The sequence below is a fragment of the Sus scrofa genome, chromosome 15 (assembly GCF_054392235.1).
Source record: "Sus scrofa isolate SSC_HxYL_T2T_F1_AM1 chromosome 15, Sscrofa_HxYL_maternal_Yorkshire_Landrace_v2.0, whole genome shotgun sequence".
Classification (NCBI taxonomy): Eukaryota; Metazoa; Chordata; class Mammalia; order Artiodactyla; family Suidae; genus Sus; species Sus scrofa.
In genome coordinates, this window is record NC_139397.1 from 151359586 (window position 1) to 151382872 (window position 23287).

The window sequence follows — 23287 nt, forward strand, 5'->3', positions numbered from 1 at the left end:
CTTCTGAAACAGACATGGCTGATGGTCAGGACTCAGCCAGGGGACACGGCCACATTTCTTCCTCAGGCCAAAAGGATCTGGTCTCCTCTGTAAAGCGGCCCAGGACCCCAAGGGCAGGGCAACCATTTGCAAGGAATCCCATTTTCCATCTTGTTAATTTATCCATTGGGTGAAACCAGAACACCCAGGATTTTGTTTGAACCTTGTTGCTTTTTCAGAAAGAGGTCAATGAATAAGAATTGTTCAAGGAGCTCCCTGATGTCTCAGCGGGTTAAGGAGGCGGCGTTTTCACTGCTGTGGCTCAGGTCACTGCTGTGGCATGGGTTCGATCCCTGGCCCAGGAACTTCCACATGCCTTGGGTGCAGCCAAAACAAAACAAAAAATAGGAATTGTTCTCTTTATGCCCCCGTCTGACAGCCCAAGCAGAGCGAGGTACCAACTTTCCATAAACCGACCGTGGACTTACTTGTACTGAAGCTGCCGTGGTAGGTGGCTCTGACCTGGGACTTCAGGTAGCAGACCACGGAGACATGGTACGTCTGCCCCGCGAGCAGGCCGCCGATGACGCGGTCGGGGACCGTGAGGTTCTGCTTCAGAACCAGGGACTGATCCTGGGCCGAGGTGACGGTGAGGTCATAGAAGTAAGGGCTGGGGGGCTCGGGCCGCTCCCAGTGGAGCTTGGCACTGTTCTCCGTGATCTCAGACACATGGACCTCCCGGGGGGCCTTCGCTGGATGGCAGATCAGAACAGAGTGGACAGCGTGAGAGAGAAAAAACAACGAAACCCTAAACGACCGCAACACGCGGGCCAGAGACGACATCTGGAATTCATGTGTCAGCAGACAGGTGACCCGAAATTTAGGGAGGCCAGAAACTAACGCCTCGTTCGAACTCCAGAGAAATACTGATGGAGTGACCGACCAGTTTATACAGGGACACGGGACATTCCCAGCAACCAAAAATCTCATTGTTCATCGGCAAGGTCTAGAACTACGTCTTTTTCCTACTGAAAATCTCTCTTATTTAAAGGGATAACTTTGAAAATACACAGACCGGTGCGCTGAGCTGAAATGTTCAAGACAGACTGAGCCCCATCATTTAAAATGTGTTAAATAGACATCACAGAACTTTAGGGCATGATAGGAACTTCTTCTAAGGAATCCCTGCTCTCTCTGTGTTCATAAAATAAAGACAAGTTCCACTTTTTCATGAGAACATAATCCTGCCTTCACTTCTCTGTACAGTTTGTGACTCTATAGGAACTTCTATTCTAGCATCTTCTTGGAGGGAAAAATAAAATCACACACTCTGGGTGCCCTTAAGCCCACCTACCCCCTGTACCAAATGGAGTCTGGAACGTTCTCTTCCCGGGGCCGGTACCAGCACGTAGTTCAGTCAGTGGGGACAGGCTGCCCATCCAGGCTCTGACTTTTCAGTTTGCTCAGCTAAAGGCCAAATGTTGCCCCAGCACAAAGCTCAGGCCACTCTGCTTTGGACACCTGCTTCATGGCGGGGACAGGGTTTGCAATTACAGAGCTCCAACCAGATCTTCGGGAGTCAAATTCTAAGACACTTGGGTCTGGCCCTGGAATGCGGGCATAGAAACACCCGCTTCACCGCCTAGGAGCCCACAGCAGGCTTTTTCTTTTTCTCTCTCGCTTGCTCGGTAGGGTCTAAAACCCTAGTCTACTTCCAACTTATCCCCTCAGCCTAAGACAAGTGCACTTTCGGGAGAGGTGGGTGGTGGCCACCAGCTCACTCCCAGGAGGGAATGAGCCACTCCCACGCTCACCCCTGACACAGGTTCGGGGCTGGGGTGGGGAGGGAGAAAAACAGGTGGCAGAGGTTGGGGATTTATTGCCCCTGCTCTTTGCATGGAACTCACCAACCACGGGGGGTTTGTGGGGAGTGGTGGTGCAGGGAGCATGGCTTTTCCAGCACAGAAAAAAGGCAATGTTTTGGCAATTCCAGGCTCAAAGCAGCACCTTTCAAAACACACCACAGCGATGCCAGATCCCAGACCAAGGGGATCTGCCTCTGGACAGCTTTGCAAATAGGCTCCAGTGGGTGAGCCCTAGATACGGTGAGGGCATCAGTCAGGGGCTTTTCTTACCCACGGGCTTGGGGGTAGCTGGCTTGGCAGGGGCCAGTTTGGCTGCCTGGGGCCTGGGGGCCTCGGGCTTTGCAGCCACGGGTTTGGCAGCAGCTGGGGGTCTGGCAGAGGCTGGCTTTGCTGCTGAGGGCTTCGCGGCCACCTTCGCAGCCTCAGGCCTGGCAGCCACAGGCTTGGCGGCCTCGGGTTTGGCGGCCACAGGCTTGGCGGTCTCAGGCTTGGCGGCCACAGGCTTGGTGGTCTCAGGCTTGGCGGCCTCAGTCTTGGTGACCTCGGGCTTGGTGGCCTCTGTCTTGGTGGCCACCGGTCTCCCAGCCACAGGTTTCGGGGCAGCCAGCTTTGAGGCTGGTAGGTTCACCATAGTTACTGGCTTGGTGGTAGCAGTCACGGGTTCTGTGGTGGTCACCGGCTTTGTCGTGGTCACCGGTTTGGATGCAGGACTTGAAGTAATGTTATTTGGGACATTTCTGTTAAAACATATTAAATATTATTTCAATTTAGATGTTTCTCCTGCTATCTAAAATAGACATCACTCCACGCACTATGTGAAATTTGCTGTCTCACCAAAAGCTTTAATGTATTACGTATATGTACATAATGTAGTACATATGCATATTTATACCATACGTACATATAGTATTACATATATCAAATTCCTTCTTTTTTAGGATCTGTTTTGCAGAAAAGACACGGAACAGCATATAAAACAGAATTATTAAAAATGAAGTTTCTATGGTATTATAAATACTCCTGACATCTTATTCTCAATTTATAAAATAAAAGCAGGGAGAGAATAAAGAAACAACGATAAACATTGTAATAATAATGATATTATTAATAGCAAAAATAAAATATTTGAATAATGTTCAAATTTAAACATGACCAACTGAAATGTATACTCTAAAAACTAAATAAAATCAATTCAAAGCTACCCTCATTATAAGAAAATATCCATTCAGAGAGTTCCTGCTGTGGCTCAGAGGTAAGGAACCTGACTCGTATCCATGAGGATGCAGGTTCGATTCCTGGTCCCACTCAATGGGTTAAGGATCCGGCACTGCTGTGAGCTGTGGTGTAGGTCACAGATGTGGCTCGGATCCCACATTGCTGTGGCTGTGGCACAGGCCGGCAGCTGCAGCTCCGATTGGACCACTAGCCTGGAAACTTCCATATGCTATGGTTGTGGCCCTAAAAAAAGAAAAAAAAGAGAGAGAAAAAAATAAAGAAAATATCCACTCAAAAAAATGCTGTGTTGAGCTAGAAAATTATAAAGTCAGCAGGGCTTATTGTTTTTTTGTTTGTATTAATTTTCGTAATGTGGCTGTTTTTCTCACAATTTCTTGATTGACTGTGAGTCCCTGAAGAGAACCACAACAGAACCAGCAGAAACGGCCACACAGACCCCCATGTGTTCTTGCCCTGAGATGAACATTCACTGTATTATTTCATATTTATGTCACACTATACGTCTTGTGCCGTCTATTTTCAAGTTGATATCATAAAACCTTGAATACTGGGTTGCTTTGTTCATTCTGTTTTCCTAAAGACAAAATGGAGCCAACTGTAAAGCATGTCCAAGAGAAATTACACAGATAACAAAAGGCCGGAAAACAGAACCTATGAACCCAGATCAAGCAGGATGAGCATCACAGCCCCAGAGAAGGGTCACAGCTGGCGTGGGGCTGATTTCCAACTTACGAGGCTGAGATGTGAAGCTTTCTCTCTGTGGACAAAGGCAAGCGCTGAAGGATTGAAGGGGTGTAGAGAGAAGTATACGCAGTAGGCAGAGATCAGCCAGGAGGTCAGCCAGGAGGAGTCATGATTCAAGGATAATTCAAATCTGAATCTCATGCGGATGCCACAGTCAGAACCCCCGCTTCCTCCAAAGCAGGACACTCAGTAGCCTTCTCTTGAGGGGCACACATGGCTGGCACATCGCCTGAGCTCAGTTCCTGCCACCACGTCCCCCTCGCCCAGCCCTCTGTCACACGACCAGGCTGCCCTTCCCTCCACTCATGGGGTTGGCACCAAGGATGGCATTGGACATAAGGCCAATGAGCACGTGCCCAGCGACCAGCATCACCAATGGCACTGCAGCCCCACCCACTCCCAGCCGTCTCCTGGGGCTTCCCTGGAGAACAAGCACGTTGCTTCCTCTGTTACCCCTGTCACCTGCGTTGTTGCAGTATCAATCATTTTAAGACGATTCAGAGTCCCTCTACAGGAAGTCACTGCACACCAGTTAGAGCAGCCTGTTTGGACATATGCCCCAGTCGCACACCTGCTCTGTGCCCTTTACAACAGGACATGGCAGGTACCCCCAAAAGCCTAGCTCCCCACTCCTAAATCCAGCGAGGCTGGCTTTGAACATGCTCTGGCCAACACAACGGGGCACAGGTAACAGGGTGCAGGTCTAGCCTAGACCTCAGGAGGCCTTGCACGCTTCCGCCTTCTCTCAGGGAGCCCTGCCCAGTCTCCTCGTGGGCAAACCCAGGCTTGGCTATGGAGAAGGAGACCACGTGAAACAGAGAGGACCCATCCCCAGGTGGTCCCTGGACCATCGGTCCACAGTGGACAGGCAGCAGACCACAAATCTGTAAGTGGGCCTCACAGAGGCCAGAACTGCCCAGCTGAGCCCAAGCAACCGTGGCTAGCCCACACAATTGCAAATTGAGTAAGTGGTCATTGTTTCCAGCCACTCAGCTGCAGGTAGTTTGTTTCGCAGCCAAAGCTAATGGATACAAGAGAGTCTTCTAAAACGATGCTCCACGTGACATCCTTTGGGAAGTCACATTTTCTGAATTTCAACACCCCTGCCCCATACACTGAGGTGCTGGTTGAGGGACCTCTGCCTCCCCTCGAGCCCTGTAACTTCCGAGACAATTATTATAATCACTTACACTTGTTTGTGACCAAACTTGACAAGATTCTTTGCCGGCTGGTCCCCTTGGAACCAATCACACTGTTTCCGGACATCTGGGGACAGGTAAAAAGCATTCTCACCTAGGGAAAAACAGAAGAAAAAATACATATGTGCAAGTGCATGCGAACCCCATGCAAATTAAAATTAACCTGCTAATGAATTAAATGGATCACACAGTAGGTAGTCCATAAATGTTTCTTGAACTAACTCATTCTTCCAGACAATCTAAGCCCAGTGATTTTTTTGGGGGGGCGGGGGGGCATGCCTGCGGCACATGGAAGTTCCTAGGCCAGGGATCGAACCTGCACCACAACAGCAACCCGGGCCACTGCAGTGAAAACAGCGGATCCTTAACCCACTGCACCCCAAGAGAACTCCCAAAGTCCAGTGAGTTTAAACGTTAAGGATCGGAGTTCCCGTCGTGGCGCAGTGGTTGGCGAATCCGACTAGGAACCATGAGGTGGCGGGTTCAATCCCTGGCCTTGCTCAGTGGGTTGAGGATCCGGCGTTGCCGTGAGCTGTGGTGTAGGTTGCAGACGCAGCTTGGATCCAGCGTTGCTGTGGCTCTGGCGTAGGCCGGTGGCTACAGCTCGGATTGGACCTCTAGCCTGGGAACCTCCACGTGCCGCGGAAGTGGCCCCAGGGGGAAAAAAAAGTTAAGGATCATGATACTTGATCCATAAAAAAACTTAAGCCAATACTACCTGCTATTTGACAATATCTAGGTGTTTAGGTTAAAGATAACATTTATTCAATGTGAGGGGGAAAATGAGATTTGAAGAAAAATCAGATGCAGAGTTTAACAAGTTCCAAGCTCCTGAACATAAATTATAATCCAGTCACTTTGAACATTTTCTCAACGCTGCTTAACAAAACTTCTGTTCTTAGCCTTCTAGAGACAGTGACAGTGGCCGCTGGGTGAACTTGCTGGCCTACCTTTGCTTCACACTTTTCTCCCTAAAACTTTTGGGGGACAGTTCATACCTTTACAGTATATAATCCCCCTTATTTGCTAGATACTCTCCTGGCTGAGTCTGGAGAACACAGGGGTGAATGAAACAGGACCTGCAGTCTCCTGGGACCACAGACCCACACATAAACAACCAAGAAGCCATGTAACAGATGCGCCAAGTATGGCATCCAGATGAGTGACGGGCAAGCCTCGAGCGTGGGTATCACCTGCAGAGATAACTTCTGAAGATGCACGAGGGTTTGTTGCTAAAGCAGGGATGGATCGCATTTGGGGGAGGGAGAGCCACGTGAGCAAAAGCCCAGAGGTCTCCAAGTTCGGGGTTGGTGGCTAAGCCCAAATCAATGCTGTTCCTTCTAGAAGCCTCCCTGACGCCCCATCAAGACCCACGTCGATTTGATATATCAGCAGATTACGTCACGCATGAGAAATGTGCCCTGGACCCCTTGTCCACCTGGACAGTAAACTCGCAGGGACACGGGCATGGCTGGGAGCTGCCAGGTCAGGTTTGGTTGAATAAATGAGCGACAACGGAGGGACTCCCGTCTGTGTCCACACCAACCCTGGTCGGAGCAGTGTGTCCGGGGACACTACAGGGTCAAAGCGCATTTGTTGAAAGAAGAGGCCCCATCCTCACACGCGTGACCGCTCCACGCCCACCCCCCGTCCCTGACGGCACGCGCACGCAGGGCTTACTGCTGACAAAGGATGGTAACAGCCTCCCAAAGCGCATCAGGGGCTCCTCGTTGAGCTCGGAGGACTTGTCCACCAGTTTGAAGAAGACGTCGTTGGGCTCGCTGGCGAAGCTGTACAGCTCCTTGACGTTCACCTTCCGGCCAATGCCCAGGATCACGAAGAAGTAACCCTTGCACTTGGCCTGCAGGATGGCTCTCTGGGCCTCCTCCAGCTGCTCCTTCTGCACCTCGCCCGTCAGCATCAGGACCACGATCTTCAGGTCCCGGGGGTTCGGTGCGCTCTCAAAGACGTTCTCAACGGTGTAGTAGATGGCGCTGCCCAAGGCCCTGGTCCCCTGCAGCTGTGTCATCCGGCTGCTGAGGAAGGCCACCAGCTTCTCCTTGGAGCCGTAGTCAGTCAGGGAGAAGTCCACCTTCACGGGCGGCACGCTGGCGTTGCCCACAGACTCCCAGGGCGCGTGCTGCACAACCGCCACTCTGGCAAAGTGCTGGGAGGCCTTGGGGTCTGGGCTGAGGTCCAGCTGTCGGACCACGTACCCGATGTACTTCCTCATCTCGTTGAACTGGAACGGAGTGGTGGTCTCGGAGCTGTCCACGATGAAAGCCATGTCGATGTCCACGTCGCTGCCCGCGGCTCTCCGGTCCCTGAAGGAAGGCCTCCAGCTGCCCAAGCTGCAGGACGGGTCGATGTTGCAGATGTCTGCAAAGAAGCAGGGGAGCCCGTTTCTTCTGTGACTCCCGCAGCAAGATACGGCACGTCCGTCTGCTGGGTGTCTGGTGTCATCAGAATTGTCACAGAATATCGAAACCTAGGTCTACCTGGATGACAATAGCATACCCCAATCTCAGCTTCCATCACCCAGTGCATGAAACAAGTCAGTCAGCTGAAATCCTTGCTAGTATATTACGGCGCCGGCATCATTAGACGGTGATGCCACTGATAAGTTTTAAGTTGTCAGAAATCAATTGTAAGCATCAGTTCGGCACTTGGTTTCGGGCAAAGGTAACCATCTTAAGATAAATGGCTCCTTTGGGTGCAGTGTTTGATGTTCAAAAAAAAAAATGTGACAACAATAATCAAACATAAACTGAAAAGGAAAGGGAGGGAGAGGACAGGAGAGGGGAGGAGAGAGAAGAGAGAAAGAAAGGAAAAGAAAAATAGGCTTGCTTCTTGGCCACTCCTTAAAGAAATGTGTGTAAAGTCACAAAGCCAGATCCTTAAATTCTGGACTCCAAGGTCAAAAATGTAAGCAGAGCCCGCTTTCTTGGTATTACCTATACAACTAATTATTCCTCTCTCAGAGAGAAGCTCTGCTTGGGAGAATCCACTCTAAGCATGGGAACTACTCATGCAGTATTTGCGGTGGTAAATACAAGGCTTTCCGAAGCTTCATTTAACTCGAGCTCATTATTATATAGATGATTATTCATGCAAATGTGCCTGTCTGGATGGTATGCTTTGAGACTGCAGCTGGACAGACTGTCCCCTCTCGGAAGCACCTTACCCAAGCACACGTGGCAAGTCAGAACGTTCTTCAGGAAGTCTGGGAGGTCTCTCCTAGCAGGCAGGACCAGGGCGTGACCCACCGCTGTGTTATTGATCTGGTTTAAACAAAAAGCAATGCTTAGCAGGCATGTACAATAAGTTATGATTTGAAGACACAGCTGCAGAAGAGAGTCACAGAAGCTAAATAACCCCCTAGAGATCAACACCTTCTCTTTCTTGGGAAGGGAGGTTAGGAAGGAAGGCACTGATCATGATGGGAAAACACAGGTTTTCTTCCAATGCGATGAGCTGGAGTTCAAGTTCCATCCCCGCTTCCGCCAGAAGCAAATTATTTTGCCGGACCTGAAGCAAAAGTATTTAACTTCTCTGGAATTCAGTGTCCTCAGTTGCAAGATAGAGATAATGGTAAATTCCCAGTGAAGCTATTTGGAGGACTGAATTAGACAGTGTAGGCGGCATGCCTGGTAGAGCCTATAACAGGGCACGTAACAGGGACCTCAATGTTATCATTATTTCTAGCAGTAATGGCAACTAGCAAACGTTAGCTCTTCTCTCTCTCACCCGCCTAAGTCTAGGAAGGGATTTCAAGACAAAGCATGTCATGAAATCACTTCCAGAAGATTCAAAAAGTCCTGCCCATCACAGCCCCTGGCACACGATCATTAATCATTCATTTAGTGAAGAATTAAATTGAATGAATGAATGAATAATTGACATTCTGAACTTGCTGAAACTATGCCATTACATGGGTTGAGGGTCACTCGGCCCTCACAAGGGATGACATATGTAAATGAGGCCCTTACAGGAGCCTACGACTAGCAGCACAAACCAGAGGCCAAGGCCCAGTACTCTGTGCTCCAGCTGGCCTGCAGTTTGGTAGAAGAAACCCTGACAGATGGTGCAGGGACCCAACTGTCTCCTGCTGACCTGGCAGTGTTATAACCTGGAATATCCGGCTTGGAAGGGAAGGTGTTAGAGGCCCTCTCACGCACCGCCCCCCCAACTGCCCACCTGTTACAGGTGAGAAATCTAAGACACAGAGAGGGGAAGTGACATGGCCATGGCACTTTCAGTGACTGAAAGCTAGAAGGTCACTGGACTAGACCTAGAGCCACAACCCCTCACTCCTGGTCCTGTTCCTGCTGTTTCCCTCCCTGCCTCTCATCCCCCATCTGGGACAGCATGCCCGGAATTGGCCTTGAGTCAATTAATTGATCCATTAGTTGATCATTCTATACATTATGATAACAAGTGCACACCTCACGTAAGCAGAGAACAAGCTGCTCCACAGCCTGACGCTAAGGCTTCCTCGTCCTTTGCTTACATGATTTGTTTGTTTGTATAGCAGCCTGGCTGGGAAAGGCCTGAACAGGGATTCGGCTGGGGTGCTGGGGTTGCTGACGTTTAGATAACCCCCTGGGAGACTGTCAGCCCCCAAGGTCAGTCTGGGAGCCTCTCCTCCAAGATGCAAAGTGGGGACCAGGCGGGAATAAGTCAGGGGCATGTGGATGTCCATCCTGCGCCAGCACCATCAGGCTGTTCTGGAAATCTCACAGGTGAGCCCAGCCTCATGGAGAAGTTTGGAGACGCTCCACGGCACGGACCCACCAGGGGGAGAGGGTTGCAGGGGGTGCCGTCTGAGAGCCCGAGATGCCCAGAACACAGACCTGCAAGGCATTGATCAGCACCCGGTCCTCCTGGCTCGTGAGGAACAAGGGCGTGATGCCGGCATCCGAGAGCTTGAGCACGGCCTCCCGGAGCTGCGGGGACGCCCTCGTGGGTTTGTTGCTGAAGAAGACGGCCACCTTCCTCATCAGAAACCCGTTCCGCACGCGCTTAAATGTGTTTCTGGCCACGAAGGACATGGCGGTTTCCAGACTCTGCTGCTTGGACGTCAGAACCACCTGGAGGTTCTTGATCTTGTCCAGGAGGACGGACTTCTTCCTGGAGTCGGCGAAGCGGATCTCCGTGATGACCTCGTTGTTGTAGGTGACCACAGCCACGCGGGCGCCCCGCGGGCAGTTGCTCTCGGCGATGGTCAGCTCATCCACAATCCTCAGGACCACGTCCCGCATCAGGCTGAAGGTGTCCTGGGTGACCCCCTCGGAGGTGTCCAGGGCAAAGGCCAGCTCCGTCGGGAAGACCGGACACTCCAGGGGCCCTGTGGGGCGGGGCGGGGGGGGGGAGGTGGGGTGGCACAGACACGCTACTTACTGGAAAAGGCATCTTCCACCTTCCTCAGGAGGGGACCCGACCCCCGCGACGACTTACCGTAGCAGCAAGCTGGAAAAGAACAAAGAGGAGCGTGAGGGCCAGGTCGGCCATGACAGCCTGCCACGCCGAAGAGGAAAAACGCAGCACGGATGTCAGGAAACCGTGTACTTACGACATTTGTCTTTGATGCTCTGGACCAGGGCGCATTGCTGCAAAGGAAAGGAGGGGAGGTGACATAGAGCCGACAGGAGGCTTACGGGGCAGGGGCTCATGCATCACACAGGAAACTTACATCTACGGAGTCGCCTCGGCTGCCTTTGTAACCCTGCAAAACAAGGATAGGACAAGAGGCTGAGACCCTGCCGATGTGGGCATGGAGTTTCCTGCCAAGAAACAGCCCAGGGCCTGGGGACGCACGACGGAAGAAGCCAGCTGGGCCTCAGCTGGCCTTGATCATTCACAGGCTCTCCCTATAAATTTGGCTTCACTGCTCAAAGCAAAAGAGTGAAGACTTTGATGACAGAAGTGTGTCCCCTGCCAGGTAAACAGCTCCACGCCCTGGAAACCTTCACACAGGATGCTCAGCACAAATCCACGTAAATCCCACCTTTGAGCTTGAGGAAAGCCCTTCCCCTGCTGGGCTCCCACAGCCTGCTGCAGGAAGAACACCCAGGAGTCACTGAGCTACCCTGTGGGCTCCAGGTCTATGCATCCTGGCCAGATTCCACTCCAGGGATAGACCCACAGCTGCCCTGGGCATCTCATCCCAAGGAGTGGCCGCCGGAGGGGCAAGCCAGCATCTTTCCCTCCACTGCTCCGCCCATCTCCCACAGACACTGGATGAACCCTCCCCGTTAAAGGCCCCCTCATTTTAACAGCTGGCTCTGCCTTCTGTTCCACCAGCCCAACCCCATAACCTTTCCTTCCGGGGGCGACTTTCCATTTCCTGAGTTATCTTGTCCATTCTTCTTTGAACCCCCTCGAGGTCCATGTAGGGAGATAATACAGGGAGACATGCAAGCGAGGGACAAAGACAGTCGTAACGAAGATCACGAGGGGCTGGGGAGGGGCACCCCCTGAGCTCCAGATGGCAGGGCCCCTGGTGGGGTTCAAACTATGACGCGGCAGCTCCCTTGGGGACATTACAGAACAGAGGGAGTTTCCCCCAGAGCGAGGTCTATACCATTCTCCTTCCAGAAGATGCAATCAAGAGGCGTTAAAATGTGTTCCCTTTCGTTTGTCCTCAAACAAACCTACACCAGGACACTGGCGAGACAAAGTACAATCCACCCTAGATGACAAAGTTCCATGTGAAACTTGTCTTGCAAGTGTCTTGGCACCCTAAAAACACAAAAGCTCTTTCTCCCTTGCAGTATCAGAGGGAAGTGGTTTAAAAAAAAAAAAGAAAACAAGCATAAAAACAAAAATGCAGACACTTCTTCAGTGAAGAAAGGAGAGAGCGGGACGTTTTGAGGACCAGACGTAAGGCACCCAGCCCCCTGGGGAGCTTGGCTGGAAGTGAGGAGGTACTTACAGATGGCCCTGGGTAACCGGGGTCGCCCTTCTGGCCAGCTATCCCCGGAGGTCCTGAATTTCCCTGCAAGGAAAGAACAAACATGGCCCAATTGTGGCAGAAGATGGAAAATTCTCAACTCCCGCTGCTGGAAGGGGTGGTGGAGGTGAGAGCACTCAACACCCCCTTCAGAGGACAAATCTCTCACTTCAGAGAACATCAGTGTCTCCACCGTCCAGCTACAGGGACAAGTGGCCCTAACAAAACTGATGAACTGACACGCATCCCCCAGACTCTGTTCTCTGGCAGCTTAAACTGAGACACACGCCTGCCTAGAACTTTTAATAAGACTGCTACAGGAGTTCCCATCATGGCTCGGCAGAAACGCGTCCGACTGGTATGCATGAGGATGCGGGTTCGATCCCTGGCCTCGCTCAGTGGGTCGGGGATCCAGCGTTGCCATGAACTGTGGTGTAAGTCACAGACAAGGTCGGATCCCACATTGCTGTGACTGTGGTGTAGGCCGGCAGCTGCAGCTCCAGTTGGACCCCTAGCCTGGGAACCTCCATATGCTGTGGGTGCGGCCCTAGAAAGAAAAAAAAAAAAAGATATATAAGAAATCAGTAACTGACTAGGAGTTCACTCTTCCATGTCAATAGCCAGCCCAATGTTGAGCATTAAATGATGCAGTTGCATTGTCTCACTGAGCAAATGAACGGGGTAACTACGGTGATTTTCACGGCAGCCTAAGCTAACAGCGACTGTTAACTGCCTTTACCCACTTCTTTCCCACACGCTGCGCATCCAAGACTCAGTGCAATCTTAAGAGGATGAGTCAATGTCCAATAAGGAGAATACTCCAGAACAAAACGTAGCTTAAGAAAGAGGAGTCATTTCGTGGTAGGAGGGAGGCAGGGTCTCGGCACAGGGTCTCAGCCCAACCCGCCTCTGAGCCTGGAGCCTTGGCAGGCACTTCATGTATCTCATGAAATCCTATCTCCACACCATCTGGAGGGCTGACCCAACGTGTCTGCACCGACGTCCTGCCGTCATCCCTTCTGTGGCTCGGTCCCCCTGGCGCCACGCTGGGAGTGGACGGGAGTAGACCATGGGCTCTAATACGTCCTCGGGATGTGTTAGAAGAGGGGCCCCTCCAGCTTCCTTGTAAGGGGAGAACAGCAGAGGAGGGCGGCACAGACACAACTGCAGGGGAGGGGGTCCTGAAGACATAAAGTTGGGGCTCAGGACCCCTGTACTCCCACCTCCACCCCCTCCGTCCAGGCTGCAGGGTAATCATCAAAGAAGCAAAGGAATCTCCAGTGTTCAGTCCCGCTGCCAGGAAGGTTCTGCTCTCCACATGCAGTCGAGGTACAGGCAAACTTACCCTTCGGCCTCTGACACCTTTGGGCCCCGGGCCTCCGTCCGTCCCCGGCTCACCAGGGTTGCCCTGGGAAAAGAGCCAGGAAGCAGTGCGTTAGGCTCTGGAGGCTCTGGACCACACTTCCCGGGGCAGCCAAATGGCTAACTTGGATTGACTTTTCCACGGAGTGACCAGAGCCACGGTGGCACTTGCAGATCGGTCTAAGCTTATTGAACCGATGTGGATGAGGTTCAATATGCTACAGGTGGTAGCATCTCAGGGTTTATCAAGTGTTTTACAGCACTGCCATTTCCTGCAATGCTCACAAGCACCATGACAAGGACACGCTGCCATCTCCATCTGACTGGTGAGGAGTGTCTTGGAGAGGGTGGGCCTTTGCCAGGGTCACTCGGTTAGTAAGTGTCTGACCCCAGACTAGAACCAAGACACGGCGACCTTCAGTCCATGGTCACATCAGACGCATCCTAAAACAAGGACGATGTTTTATCACTGGGGAAATATTTACCTTTGGACCTGGGTATCCAGGAAATCCTCTTTCTCCCTATAAAAGACAAACCAGAGAGTCAATATTTGGTCCCAACTTAAATCCTCTCACATAAATTATTCTCAAGAAGAAAAAAATATTCCAGTAGTGTCACCCACAGGAAAAAAAAAATCTGCTCTATTACAGTTAAATTTTGAGAGCCCGTTCTTTAAAAACACAACACGTCGGAGGTTCAAGAATCCTCCACAGACACGTACTTTTTTGCCTCTGCGTCCTTCACTGCCGACTCCATCTCGCCCGTCATCGCCCTGTGAGGGGAAAGACAGCATTAACAGGTGCCCATGGCAGGCACACCACAGGCTTCTCTGTCTAACGCCCTGAGCAGTGGGCCCTTGAGTCCCTGAAATGTTCCCAAATCTAGGTACAGATCAAAGACCGGTTCCTCCTCCTGCCCCATCCCAGGACCTCGTGTGTAGGTGGGGGAGCTTGTAAAGAACGGCTAAGATCTGTCGGTGAAGATGCTGTCTGGATGCAGAATCCAAGACTCGTGGTACCAGGGAGCCTCAGAGGTGAGAGGACTCTTGAAGGTCACCTTGAGAGACGCATCTCTGAGTCTCTGACGCTCCTTCCGAGCAACGCGGCACTCAGTCTCTCGCCCTCAAGTCTCCCGGTTCAGCCCTTGCTTCCTCCCGCTCTGTCCACTCCCTACATCACCCCCTTCCCAAACCCTGGACATCTACCCCAGAGCTCCCCCCGCGGGCTTTCAGAACCAGGCACTGTTGGTGATTTCAAACGAATCAGAGCCATGTCTGTGAAACACACGAACATCTCTAAGACAGGCACAGAACATGCTCCTTAGTTAATGCACAGTTTTAAACAGCTGAAGAGCTGTATGCCCCAAGCTCATGGAAACAGAAGCAGGAAGAGATGCCCTTCAAGGGTTTGAGTCGATTTTAAAGTCTGATTTTTGTTCCCCTCTGTTTCTGAGACTGAGTAATAGCAGTGGCTTTTTAAACTTCAGGCAGCTGTAGAGAAATTACAAACCCATGAAAAGTATTGTCAAGCTTTGCGATGCCAACCATCAGAACTACCTGATCCAGGTAGTGTTAGTTATGGCTCACTTTAGAAAAATTCCCAATGTACCATAGATTTATTTTTTCTGGATAGAAATGTCTATTACAACATTGCTGTTAGTAAGTGGTTAGGGTATTTAATTAACTCTTTAAAATGAACTCTCGAAGTAAGAATGTCTCTCACTGGGGTGTCGGATTCAGAATAAACTGTTTTGATCTGGATTGAGATCTCATCACGGCCAGTTCTGTTTTAAACCAAGGACTCGTGTCTTTGCCAAAAAGCTCCACCTATTCGTGCTCGCAAAGCGTTTGCAAGACCCAAAATGAAGGTGGTCCAAAGGTCAGCACACCACTGCATTCACTTAAAAAATGTATACACAAGAAAAAAAAGCCTTTACTCACCCCCGCTCCAGTGAAATAAAACTTACTTTGAAACTTATCTGGTGAAGATAAGCAGCGGTTTTCACTATTTTGCATCATATCCCCACTAACGTAAGAAGCAACTATCCAGCTATCGCTCTGTGGAACCAATCCAAGGTGCCATGACCATGACCGAGGCCAGCCCAGCCCAAGGCCCTTCCCCCTGCCTCCTGAGCATCTCCAAAGGGCCGGCGCAGCCTGGATCTTACCGTCTCCCCACGAGGGCCCCGGCTCCCGAGTCCTCCTTTAGGTCCTGGCTCTCCGGGATCACCCTGGAGGTGAGAGAGAAACAGGGCAAAGACACCTGTGGGTCTGGGGTGATTTAAACTCTGATTCTAAGCCCTGCCCTTGTCCCGGGTCATGCCACTGGTAGGGCTGCCACCAGCTGCTGACTTCCCCTTTCAGATGAATGATTTTTGAAACTGCAGTGGTCATGGGTGCAGTCCTGGAAGAGAATCCAGGAAGGCTTGTGTTTGTTCTCTTCATCATCGTGGCACGCGGAGGTCAGAGAGATGGGAAAGGGGGAGGCGTGCGGTCAGCCGGGAAACCCAGCGGCCCCGCGAGGGGCAGCGGAAGGCTGGAATCACATGGACACGTGAGAAAACACTGCCTCTCAGACTGGTTATGATGCACAGTAGTTGCTCTCAAGGCTTATAGAAAGCAGGGTCTCAGGCAGCTCAAGAACGAGCTGCTGTCATCCGAAGCAGCCAGGTGCTGGGGCTCTTGAGTGGGCTGCATGCAGCCAGAATCAGCATGCAGCTTCTGCACGCACTGCCAACATCTGGAGAATTTTCAGTGCGATATGGAAGCTGCCCCGGGACCACTGATGTGCTCTAAGAACCCTGAGGATGCTGAACCTTTGTCAGAAGCCCAGGCTTAAAAATATGGGGCGATCCTGCAGCAGTTGGCAGTTCTGAGTATGAGAACACACGCCAACCCACTGCGCAGAGCCTGGCTGTTAACAGGGGAGGCGGGGAGGGAAAGGGGAAGAGAAGGGCTGTGCAAACCAGCAGGACAGACTGACAAACAAGGACGTGGTGACACGAGGTCTGGCGGGGCCCTGGCCTCAGGAGACAAGTGCTACCCTCATCCAGACCAACCTTTCTCCCCAGGGGCCCGGTTCTGCCACGTTCTCCAGGCGCACCTGCGGTCCCGCCGCTTCCCTGGAGCAGGAGACAGGACAGTCTTGGTGAAACAGTCGCCCTCCAAGACAGGGGGTCCAAACCCCACCTCCTGCAGCCCCCGCCCTGCCCCGCACCGAGGTCAGAGTCCACAGAGGCCAGGTGCTGGAGACCCCGGAGCAACTGTGCACAGGGACAGCTTGTGCACACCTTAAACGTGAGTGTGACCAGCTCTCACAGCTGCACACACATCTCAGGAATTAACACACTCCTCCTACATTAGCAACTAAGGCACGGACGCCAGATTTATGTGGCTTTGCCGGCTCCTTCTTCCACACCGAGCACCTGCCTTCACAGGCGTGGAAACCTATACACGTACTCACTGAGTGAATAAACCAACAAAGGAACAAAGCTCTCAAAGTGCAGCGTGTGCCCCCGGAGCCCAAAAGTGCCCCTGACGGAGGCAGCCCATGCAGATAGCAGCGGCTCTTTGTGCTGTGAACTATTCAAAGAGCTGCATTTTACCCCTGCACCACTGTAAATTCTTGGCTCATCAGAGTTGAAATACATGTTTAAAGTAACACAAAAGTTTTAAAAATTGGTATTTGTCAGATTTCAAACTTGGGAAGCACTTTTCCAAGCAAATGGTGGCTCTCACCAAGTTCCCGCTTCCACCGTAAACGATTTTTATGCACTTGTGTAGCCTCAGGTCAGTTCCCTGGCTCCCTCAATGACACGGCAGACACAGGGCACCAGAGCACGGAGCGCCATGGCCCTGGTCCCAGCTCAACGGCACCCCGTGTTTCTGGCCATCGTCGCTAACAACCAAGACGGGGGCTGATGGGTGCACAGACAGCAAGTCTAAGGAAGCTCCAGGTCACACCTGAGGATGGGGAACTCCTACTCAAGACACCAAGGCACAGGGGCAATTTCCAGGAACCAGATATGAAACGGTGCAGCATAATCTGAGAATCTGGGCGGGGTCCTCTGATTTCCTGCAGATCCACCCTAAGACTCGTGAGACGATGCTCGTCCTTCCTTTGCTCACCACCCAGCTGGCCTGTGTATGGACAGAGCAGCCCTAGGACTCCGTCCCCAGAGCACAGAGAAAACAGGTCTTCAACTTCCTCGGGGGGACGAGCCAGCTACAGTGCGAACTGAGGCTGGACCCAGGCCTGTCCCACCATCCATGAAACATGAAACTCTCAGCCCACGGGCACCATGTGCTAGAGAGCGGGGAGGGGAAAGAAACGCACTCACCCGAGGTCCAGGAATGCCTTGCTCACCAATCAGGCCTGGAGGACCAGTGGGACCAGGTGGGCCCTGGAAAAGTAAAACGCCAACGTAAGTGCCGTGTTGAGGTGATGCACCACCAGCCCCATGCTATCCACACAGGGGGATGCTGCTCCATCATGGAAAGGAATGAAGCACCAACACAGATAGCACGTGGGTTAACCTCCAAAACATGATGCCAGGTGAAAGAAGCCAGACAGAAAAGGCCACCTGGTAAAGGATTCCATGTACATCAGAGCTCCAGGGTACAGCTGCACAAAGACAGAAGGAAGTGAATGGCTGACAGGGGACAGGACTGCTCAATCGGCACAGGGGCTCCTTTGGGGACGATGAAAATGTTTTGAAAGTAGATGGAGATGACAGTTGTGCTGCACTGGGAATGCACCAGAAGCCACTTTGAAAGATTCGTTTTGTCAAGCGGACCACCACTTCTGTTTTTTAAGAGGCCAGGCCGTCTGGGAAAACATCACCAGGCAACCACAGCAGGGCTACTGACCTGTGCACCTCTGGTCCCCTGCTCTCCCACGGAGCCCTGCTGGCCGGGACCGCCCTTGTTGCCCTTAGAAACAAGAGAAGACGCAGGGAGGGTCAGACACGGGCTCCACAAGCACATCTGGACGAGGGTGCAGGGAAGCAATCCCGGCTGTGCCAGGCTTCAGACGCGACGGCCCCCTAAGTGCAGGGCGAGACACTTCACACGGGGAGGTAGCTGTCCCTTGGTACTCTGAGCATCGCGTCGCACCCCTGCCTCCCCTTCCCCTCAAGAGCACGTCATGAAATGAAGCCATTTGGGACCCAACCCAATCTTGCGCAGGTGAGAACACGGAGCCACCAAGACGTTGCTGACGACCAGGTAAGCAGGCACATCACAGGTGAGAAGTGCCCAGGATGCTGGCTCCTCCGTCTTTTTCCTTCGCGCCCCCACCCCACCCCCATGTCCCCACTATCACTGTCACTTTCATTTTGATAATCATTTTCACTATCAGTATGATTTTCACAGATCTTTGGAGGAGAGGCTAAAATTTAAGGAGACGGTGGGAAAGGTGGTGGCTGCTGTTTGAGCCACAAGCCTTGCTGGCAAAGGGGAGGGTAATTTTTAACTCGTGGGCAGGCTGGAGGACCACCTCCTGGGAGCATGCGGCGAGGGACACGATGAGGGCAGAGGTAGAGGCTTACCTTCAGTCCTGCTGGTCCCCTTCGGCCAAAGCCGCCCTGAGGAAGAAGTTACACAAACAGTGAGAGGAGGCAGGGAGGCCAGGGGAGGCCGGGCTCTGTGGGCCTCAACCCGCACCTTCAGGACACCCACTGGTGCGGACGCTGTGCCTCCTCGGCCCTGAGGAAACGCTCCTGAGGAGGCACCTCCCTCCTGCCCTCACCTCGGGCCAGTTTTGCTTCCACGCTGCCCTTGGGAAACATCCAAATGGAAGGTCTGAGAAGGACTTCCGACCTGCCAACCACAATAAGGGCTCCTGGAGCTCAGCCCCAGCCCTCTCCAAGTAAGGAATGTGAATCAGTCTTGCCGGCTGGCCTCTTTTTCTCCCGTTTCCCCAACCAGAGGGAGAAGTAGTGAATTACGCTAATTATGATGGAAGCACATCCCAAATGCTCCACACCCTTCTGGCCAAATATAACACCCTCTCGGTTAAGCAGAGAGTCCAAAGCATGCAGGCATGAACCGGAAAGCCCGCTGTACTTGGTTTGGGCTCATGACTTGGCAACATCTTCCCAATGCTCCACGAGTGACCCTTAGTTCAAATAAATGCAGGCTCGCTGCATAAGCAATCCATTGAAGCCACTTCTCTTCAGGGAAAGGTTTGGGGTGGGAATCTATGAACATCCTGCATGTATCTTTGCAAGCTTAGGGGCTGGGATCCCGGAGCCTGCAGCAAACCAGCCTGGACAGGCTTGGGCCGCCTGCTACGTCAGCCCGAGAACCTTCTCGGCTGCCACGGACCAGCCCAGGGGTCCGCTGGGGTGACCCTTCTGCCATGACTGACTGCAGTGGCTGCTCCTTTAGTGGAAGACCTTGGCCTCCTTGCAAGGGTGACAGGTGGACAAGAGGGGAGGGCCATGGCCCACACCTGACTGCACGGAATTCAAACCCTCGTTCCCACCCTGTGCACAGAACTACAACGAATTGTATTTTAAGTCTTTTCATGAAAACGGTTTTTGGATCTGCTCACAAACTGAGTTGTACTGCCCATTATAACTTATTATTTCCTCATTTTCTGGCCACTGTACACCTCAGCAGCATTAATCAAGACTGGTACTCCAAGAGTTCCCTGGTGGCCCAGCAGGTTAAGGATCCTGCACTGTCACTGCTGTGGCTCAGGTCACTACTGTAGCCGAGGATTCAATCCCTGCCCCGGGAAATTCTGCATACCATGTGTGTAGCCAAAAACAATAGTACTCAAAACTTTAAAAGTAGCATTGTTAAAATTTCAGCTTGCTCCTGAATTTTAAAAGCAAGGCTTTGCCCATCGCAGATTCTCCACTTACAGGGAAGCATCAGGCCCTCCTCAGCCCAGGCCCTCTGCTCACCCAGCTGCTGATCTATAACCACGTGGCTGCCACAGGGAAAAAGGCCCAGGGGGCCCCGTTCTCGCCCTGTTCCCAGTTGGATGCTGAGCCGACACCTGTCTCAGGCACCCACCAGCACCCTGAGCTGGTCCTGAGGATTTATAAACTCCAGACCGCCTTCCCCCAGCTAGGAGGTCTGAGCTCTGCACATCCCCGGGGCCCTGGAAGCATTCAAATGGCTTCACAGAGATGGTTCATCTCCTTTGGGTTTTAGCACTTCTTCAACAAGATTCAAAGGGGAGGCATGCAGTCAGGGACCTGCAGCGGGCATTTCTGAGATGTCTTGAAAAAGCAAACTAGAAAACTGCCTCTGGTTTCGCTGCTTGAGTTACAGCCGCACAAGAAAAACAAACAATTATAAAATAAAACAAACCTACAGCTCATCAGCCTCCCGCCCCCTGCTCCCTCACCCCCTCTGTACTTGTGTTTCTGTTCGGATTTTTTAAACAGTCAGTGGGATCAAATGTGGCCAAATATTCGAAAGCAGCAAAGATATGACTTTAAAAGTGTCTCTTCAGCCTGTTTTGGGGGCTACAGGGAACCAGAATGCGGGGACCCCAGAGTCAATGATAAGGAAGTTTTCTATAAGCAGCAGGCTGTGAGGGATGAGGGTTTCTGAAATCTCCTTAAATCCCCTGAAGGAGAAGGTGCTGAGTGATTCTGCCCCAGGAGTGTCCAGCAGAGTCGGGTCAATGTCACTGCAGCGCCCCCCAAGCCCCGAGAGGCACTCACGCTTTTTCCGGGCTCTCCAGGACTTCCAGACACCCCGTCTCTCCCAGGGAGACCCTGGCATGGGAAAGAAACCTGATGTCAGGTTCTCGTCTGCCGAGAACTGCTGACTCAAATGCGGCACAGAACCCTGGGGAGACGGATGGGTACACACAGGGATGGTCACACCCTTTGCCGAGGCCTAGACGCAGGTGCACGCTGACCCCCACCTGGCTCCGGCTTGACAAGCACTTTCCGGACCTTCTAAGGGGCTCCAACTGCTGAGAGGAAGCCCCTCTCGGTACAGGTTGTTTCTGATCCCCTTGGAGCCCCCTTCGCGGGCACACACCGTGGCTTCCTAGGCCTCCCTGCCCCCACCCCAACCTGGTGCAACCACAGCCTTAAGGGCCACGCCCACGGCCTGCGGGGCTGGCGGTGAACCAGCGTGAGTTGTGTTTCTGGGGCCCCGGGCACAGGGGGTGCGCGGAGGTCCTGTACCATGGGCCCGAGGTCTCCAGATTCTCCTTTGGGTCCTCTCTGCTGGCTGTCCCGTCCTGTGTCACCCTGAAAAGAGAAGAGGTCAGGGCATAAGCCACACGCACGGGAAGCCACTGCCGCCCGTGGACGTGGCCAGGAAAATGCGAGTATGGTCTGAGTGCCAGGCCCTTCAGCCACAGCCCATCCAGGTAACGCCTACCCCACCCTGGCAGAGCCGGCGGGGGTCCGTCGTCACTCTCAGCCCAGCCCCCGGGCCATGGCTCTTTCTCCTCCAGGGAGGACAGCGGCCAGGCTCATTCCTGCCTCGTCCTGGCCTGGACAAGAGGCTGGCCCCGAGAGGATCAAGCCCTGAAACAAGAAAAGCTGTAAACGCTTCTCTTTTCCTAAAGCAAACCTAAAAGTGCCCGGAGGCCACATGTGGGGGAAACTTTTGAGGGTCCGTTCAACAGCGCTATTTATCTCTGCCGCTAGAGAGCAAAGCCGCCTCCAGCCACCCCCAAACTTGAGAAAAAGGACAAACCACCTATGTTACCAACACGTACTTTACCAGCGTATTTTAAAGCAATTTCAAAAGTAGGGTCCTTCCTTTCACCGCCCCCTTCCCCAGGCTCAGGTCTCACGGGCGACGGAAAGTTCCCCTTACCGGGTCACCTCTGATGCCCACGTCCCCTCTTTCTCCTTTGTCTCCTTTGGGTCCTTTGTCACCCTAAAGAAGAAACACAAGCAGAGACAGAGGATTAGCTAGCATTTCAGATTGTTATCGCACCCCTGAAACTGCATTCCTCAAACCATGACTCCTAAAGACTGCAGCGTTTGTCAGGAAGGTAAAATCATCCCCATGTGTTTCGGGGTAACCCACATGGATTTACTGGGGGCCCACTCTGCGTTGGGCGCTGGGGATTTATTTCAACAAAACACAGCAGTCCCTGCCCAACAAGAGATACGTTCCAAACCAGAAAATATAACGTCAATGTGTCACAGCTGTCTGGGGACATAGAAGAAGCCACAGGTACCCCCCAGAGGAAGTCAGGGAAGGCTGCCTGGAAGAAGCAATTTTTCCACATGCAAGTAAAAGAATCCTGAAGTGAAATGTTCCTGGTTTTCCATAACACGGACACTGGAAACAGCCTCACCCTTCTTCCTGGACTCCCTTTATCTCCAGAAGTTCCCGGCAATCCTTTGTCTCCCTGCCAATGACAATGATAAAACGTCACGTCCAGCACAATCTCTACCATAGACGGAAGCGTTTAGGCACTGGAATCTTCAGGGCAAAAAGCAGTCTGCACTCAGCGTGGGAAGCACTTACATCTTCACCGTCAAGACCATCCAGTCCGATTTCTCCTAATTCACCCTGTGAGGGACAGAGACGCACAGGTGAGTGTTGAAAGCCCTTCTGCCAAATACTGGGAACGTTTTCAACATAAAAAAACAAGCTTAAGTACCTTCTCTCCTGGGAATCCACGAGAGCCCTAGAAGGGAAGGGAAGGGGGAAACATTAGCCCTTTCTTGGAGACTGAATAGAACAGACAAGAATAGGCTAAGGGCTGACCCCTCACCAGCTCCAGCTTGAGAGCCAGTGTCTAAAAATTCAGGGTTAGAGATTCATCTGTTTGGCTAGCTCTCTCTCCATCACTCGGGGATCATAAAGCTAACTTGCCTGGACCTGAGCCCTTGGGTTGCTCTTGGCTCCCTGGGTAAGTGGCAGGGGCTCCAAGGCCCCTTTATAACATTGCAGTGTGGTGGCCTCCCTTTAATACCTGCTCTGAAACTTCAGCAAGTGGAAAAGTTCATGA

The 23287-nt window shown here is 52.3% G+C and overlaps 1 protein-coding gene across 15 annotated transcripts in view; it reads right to left on the reverse strand.

Annotated features, from left to right (window-relative positions):
• The window catches only part of COL6A3 (collagen type VI alpha 3 chain), a 91927-nt gene that overhangs the window by 12213 nt on the left and 56427 nt on the right, over positions 1 to 23287 (reverse strand). For 9 of the 15 annotated variants that reach the window (XM_084999578.1, XM_084999571.1, XM_084999577.1 and 6 more), the window contains 24 exons: positions 22937 to 22963; positions 22801 to 22845; positions 22628 to 22681; positions 22138 to 22200; positions 21495 to 21560; positions 21021 to 21074; positions 18885 to 18920; positions 18205 to 18267; positions 17676 to 17738; positions 16395 to 16457; positions 15504 to 15566; positions 14059 to 14109; positions 13823 to 13858; positions 13321 to 13383; positions 11958 to 12020; positions 10716 to 10748; positions 10596 to 10632; positions 10481 to 10492; positions 9877 to 10370; positions 8208 to 8304; positions 6704 to 7402; positions 5015 to 5117; positions 2115 to 2581; positions 468 to 731 (listed from right to left, as the gene is read on the reverse strand). In XM_084999578.1, the coding sequence (XP_084855704.1) occupies positions 468 to 731; positions 2115 to 2581; positions 5015 to 5117; positions 6704 to 7402; positions 8208 to 8304; positions 9877 to 10370; positions 10481 to 10492; positions 10596 to 10632; positions 10716 to 10748; positions 11958 to 12020; positions 13321 to 13383; positions 13823 to 13858; positions 14059 to 14109; positions 15504 to 15566; positions 16395 to 16457; positions 17676 to 17738; positions 18205 to 18267; positions 18885 to 18920; positions 21021 to 21074; positions 21495 to 21560; positions 22138 to 22200; positions 22628 to 22681; positions 22801 to 22845; positions 22937 to 22963 (3016 nt within the window). Of the gene's footprint in view, positions 1 to 467; positions 732 to 2114; positions 2582 to 5014; positions 5118 to 6703; positions 7403 to 8207; positions 8305 to 9876; positions 10371 to 10480; positions 10493 to 10584; positions 10633 to 10715; positions 10749 to 11957; positions 12021 to 13320; positions 13384 to 13822; positions 13859 to 14058; positions 14110 to 15503; positions 15567 to 16394; positions 16458 to 17675; positions 17739 to 18204; positions 18268 to 18884; positions 18921 to 21020; positions 21075 to 21494; positions 21561 to 22137; positions 22201 to 22627; positions 22682 to 22800; positions 22846 to 22936; positions 22964 to 23287 lie in introns of all 15 variants that reach the window. The other 6 variants (XR_014829630.1, XR_014829629.1, XR_014829628.1 and 3 more) reach the window with 1 other exon arrangement.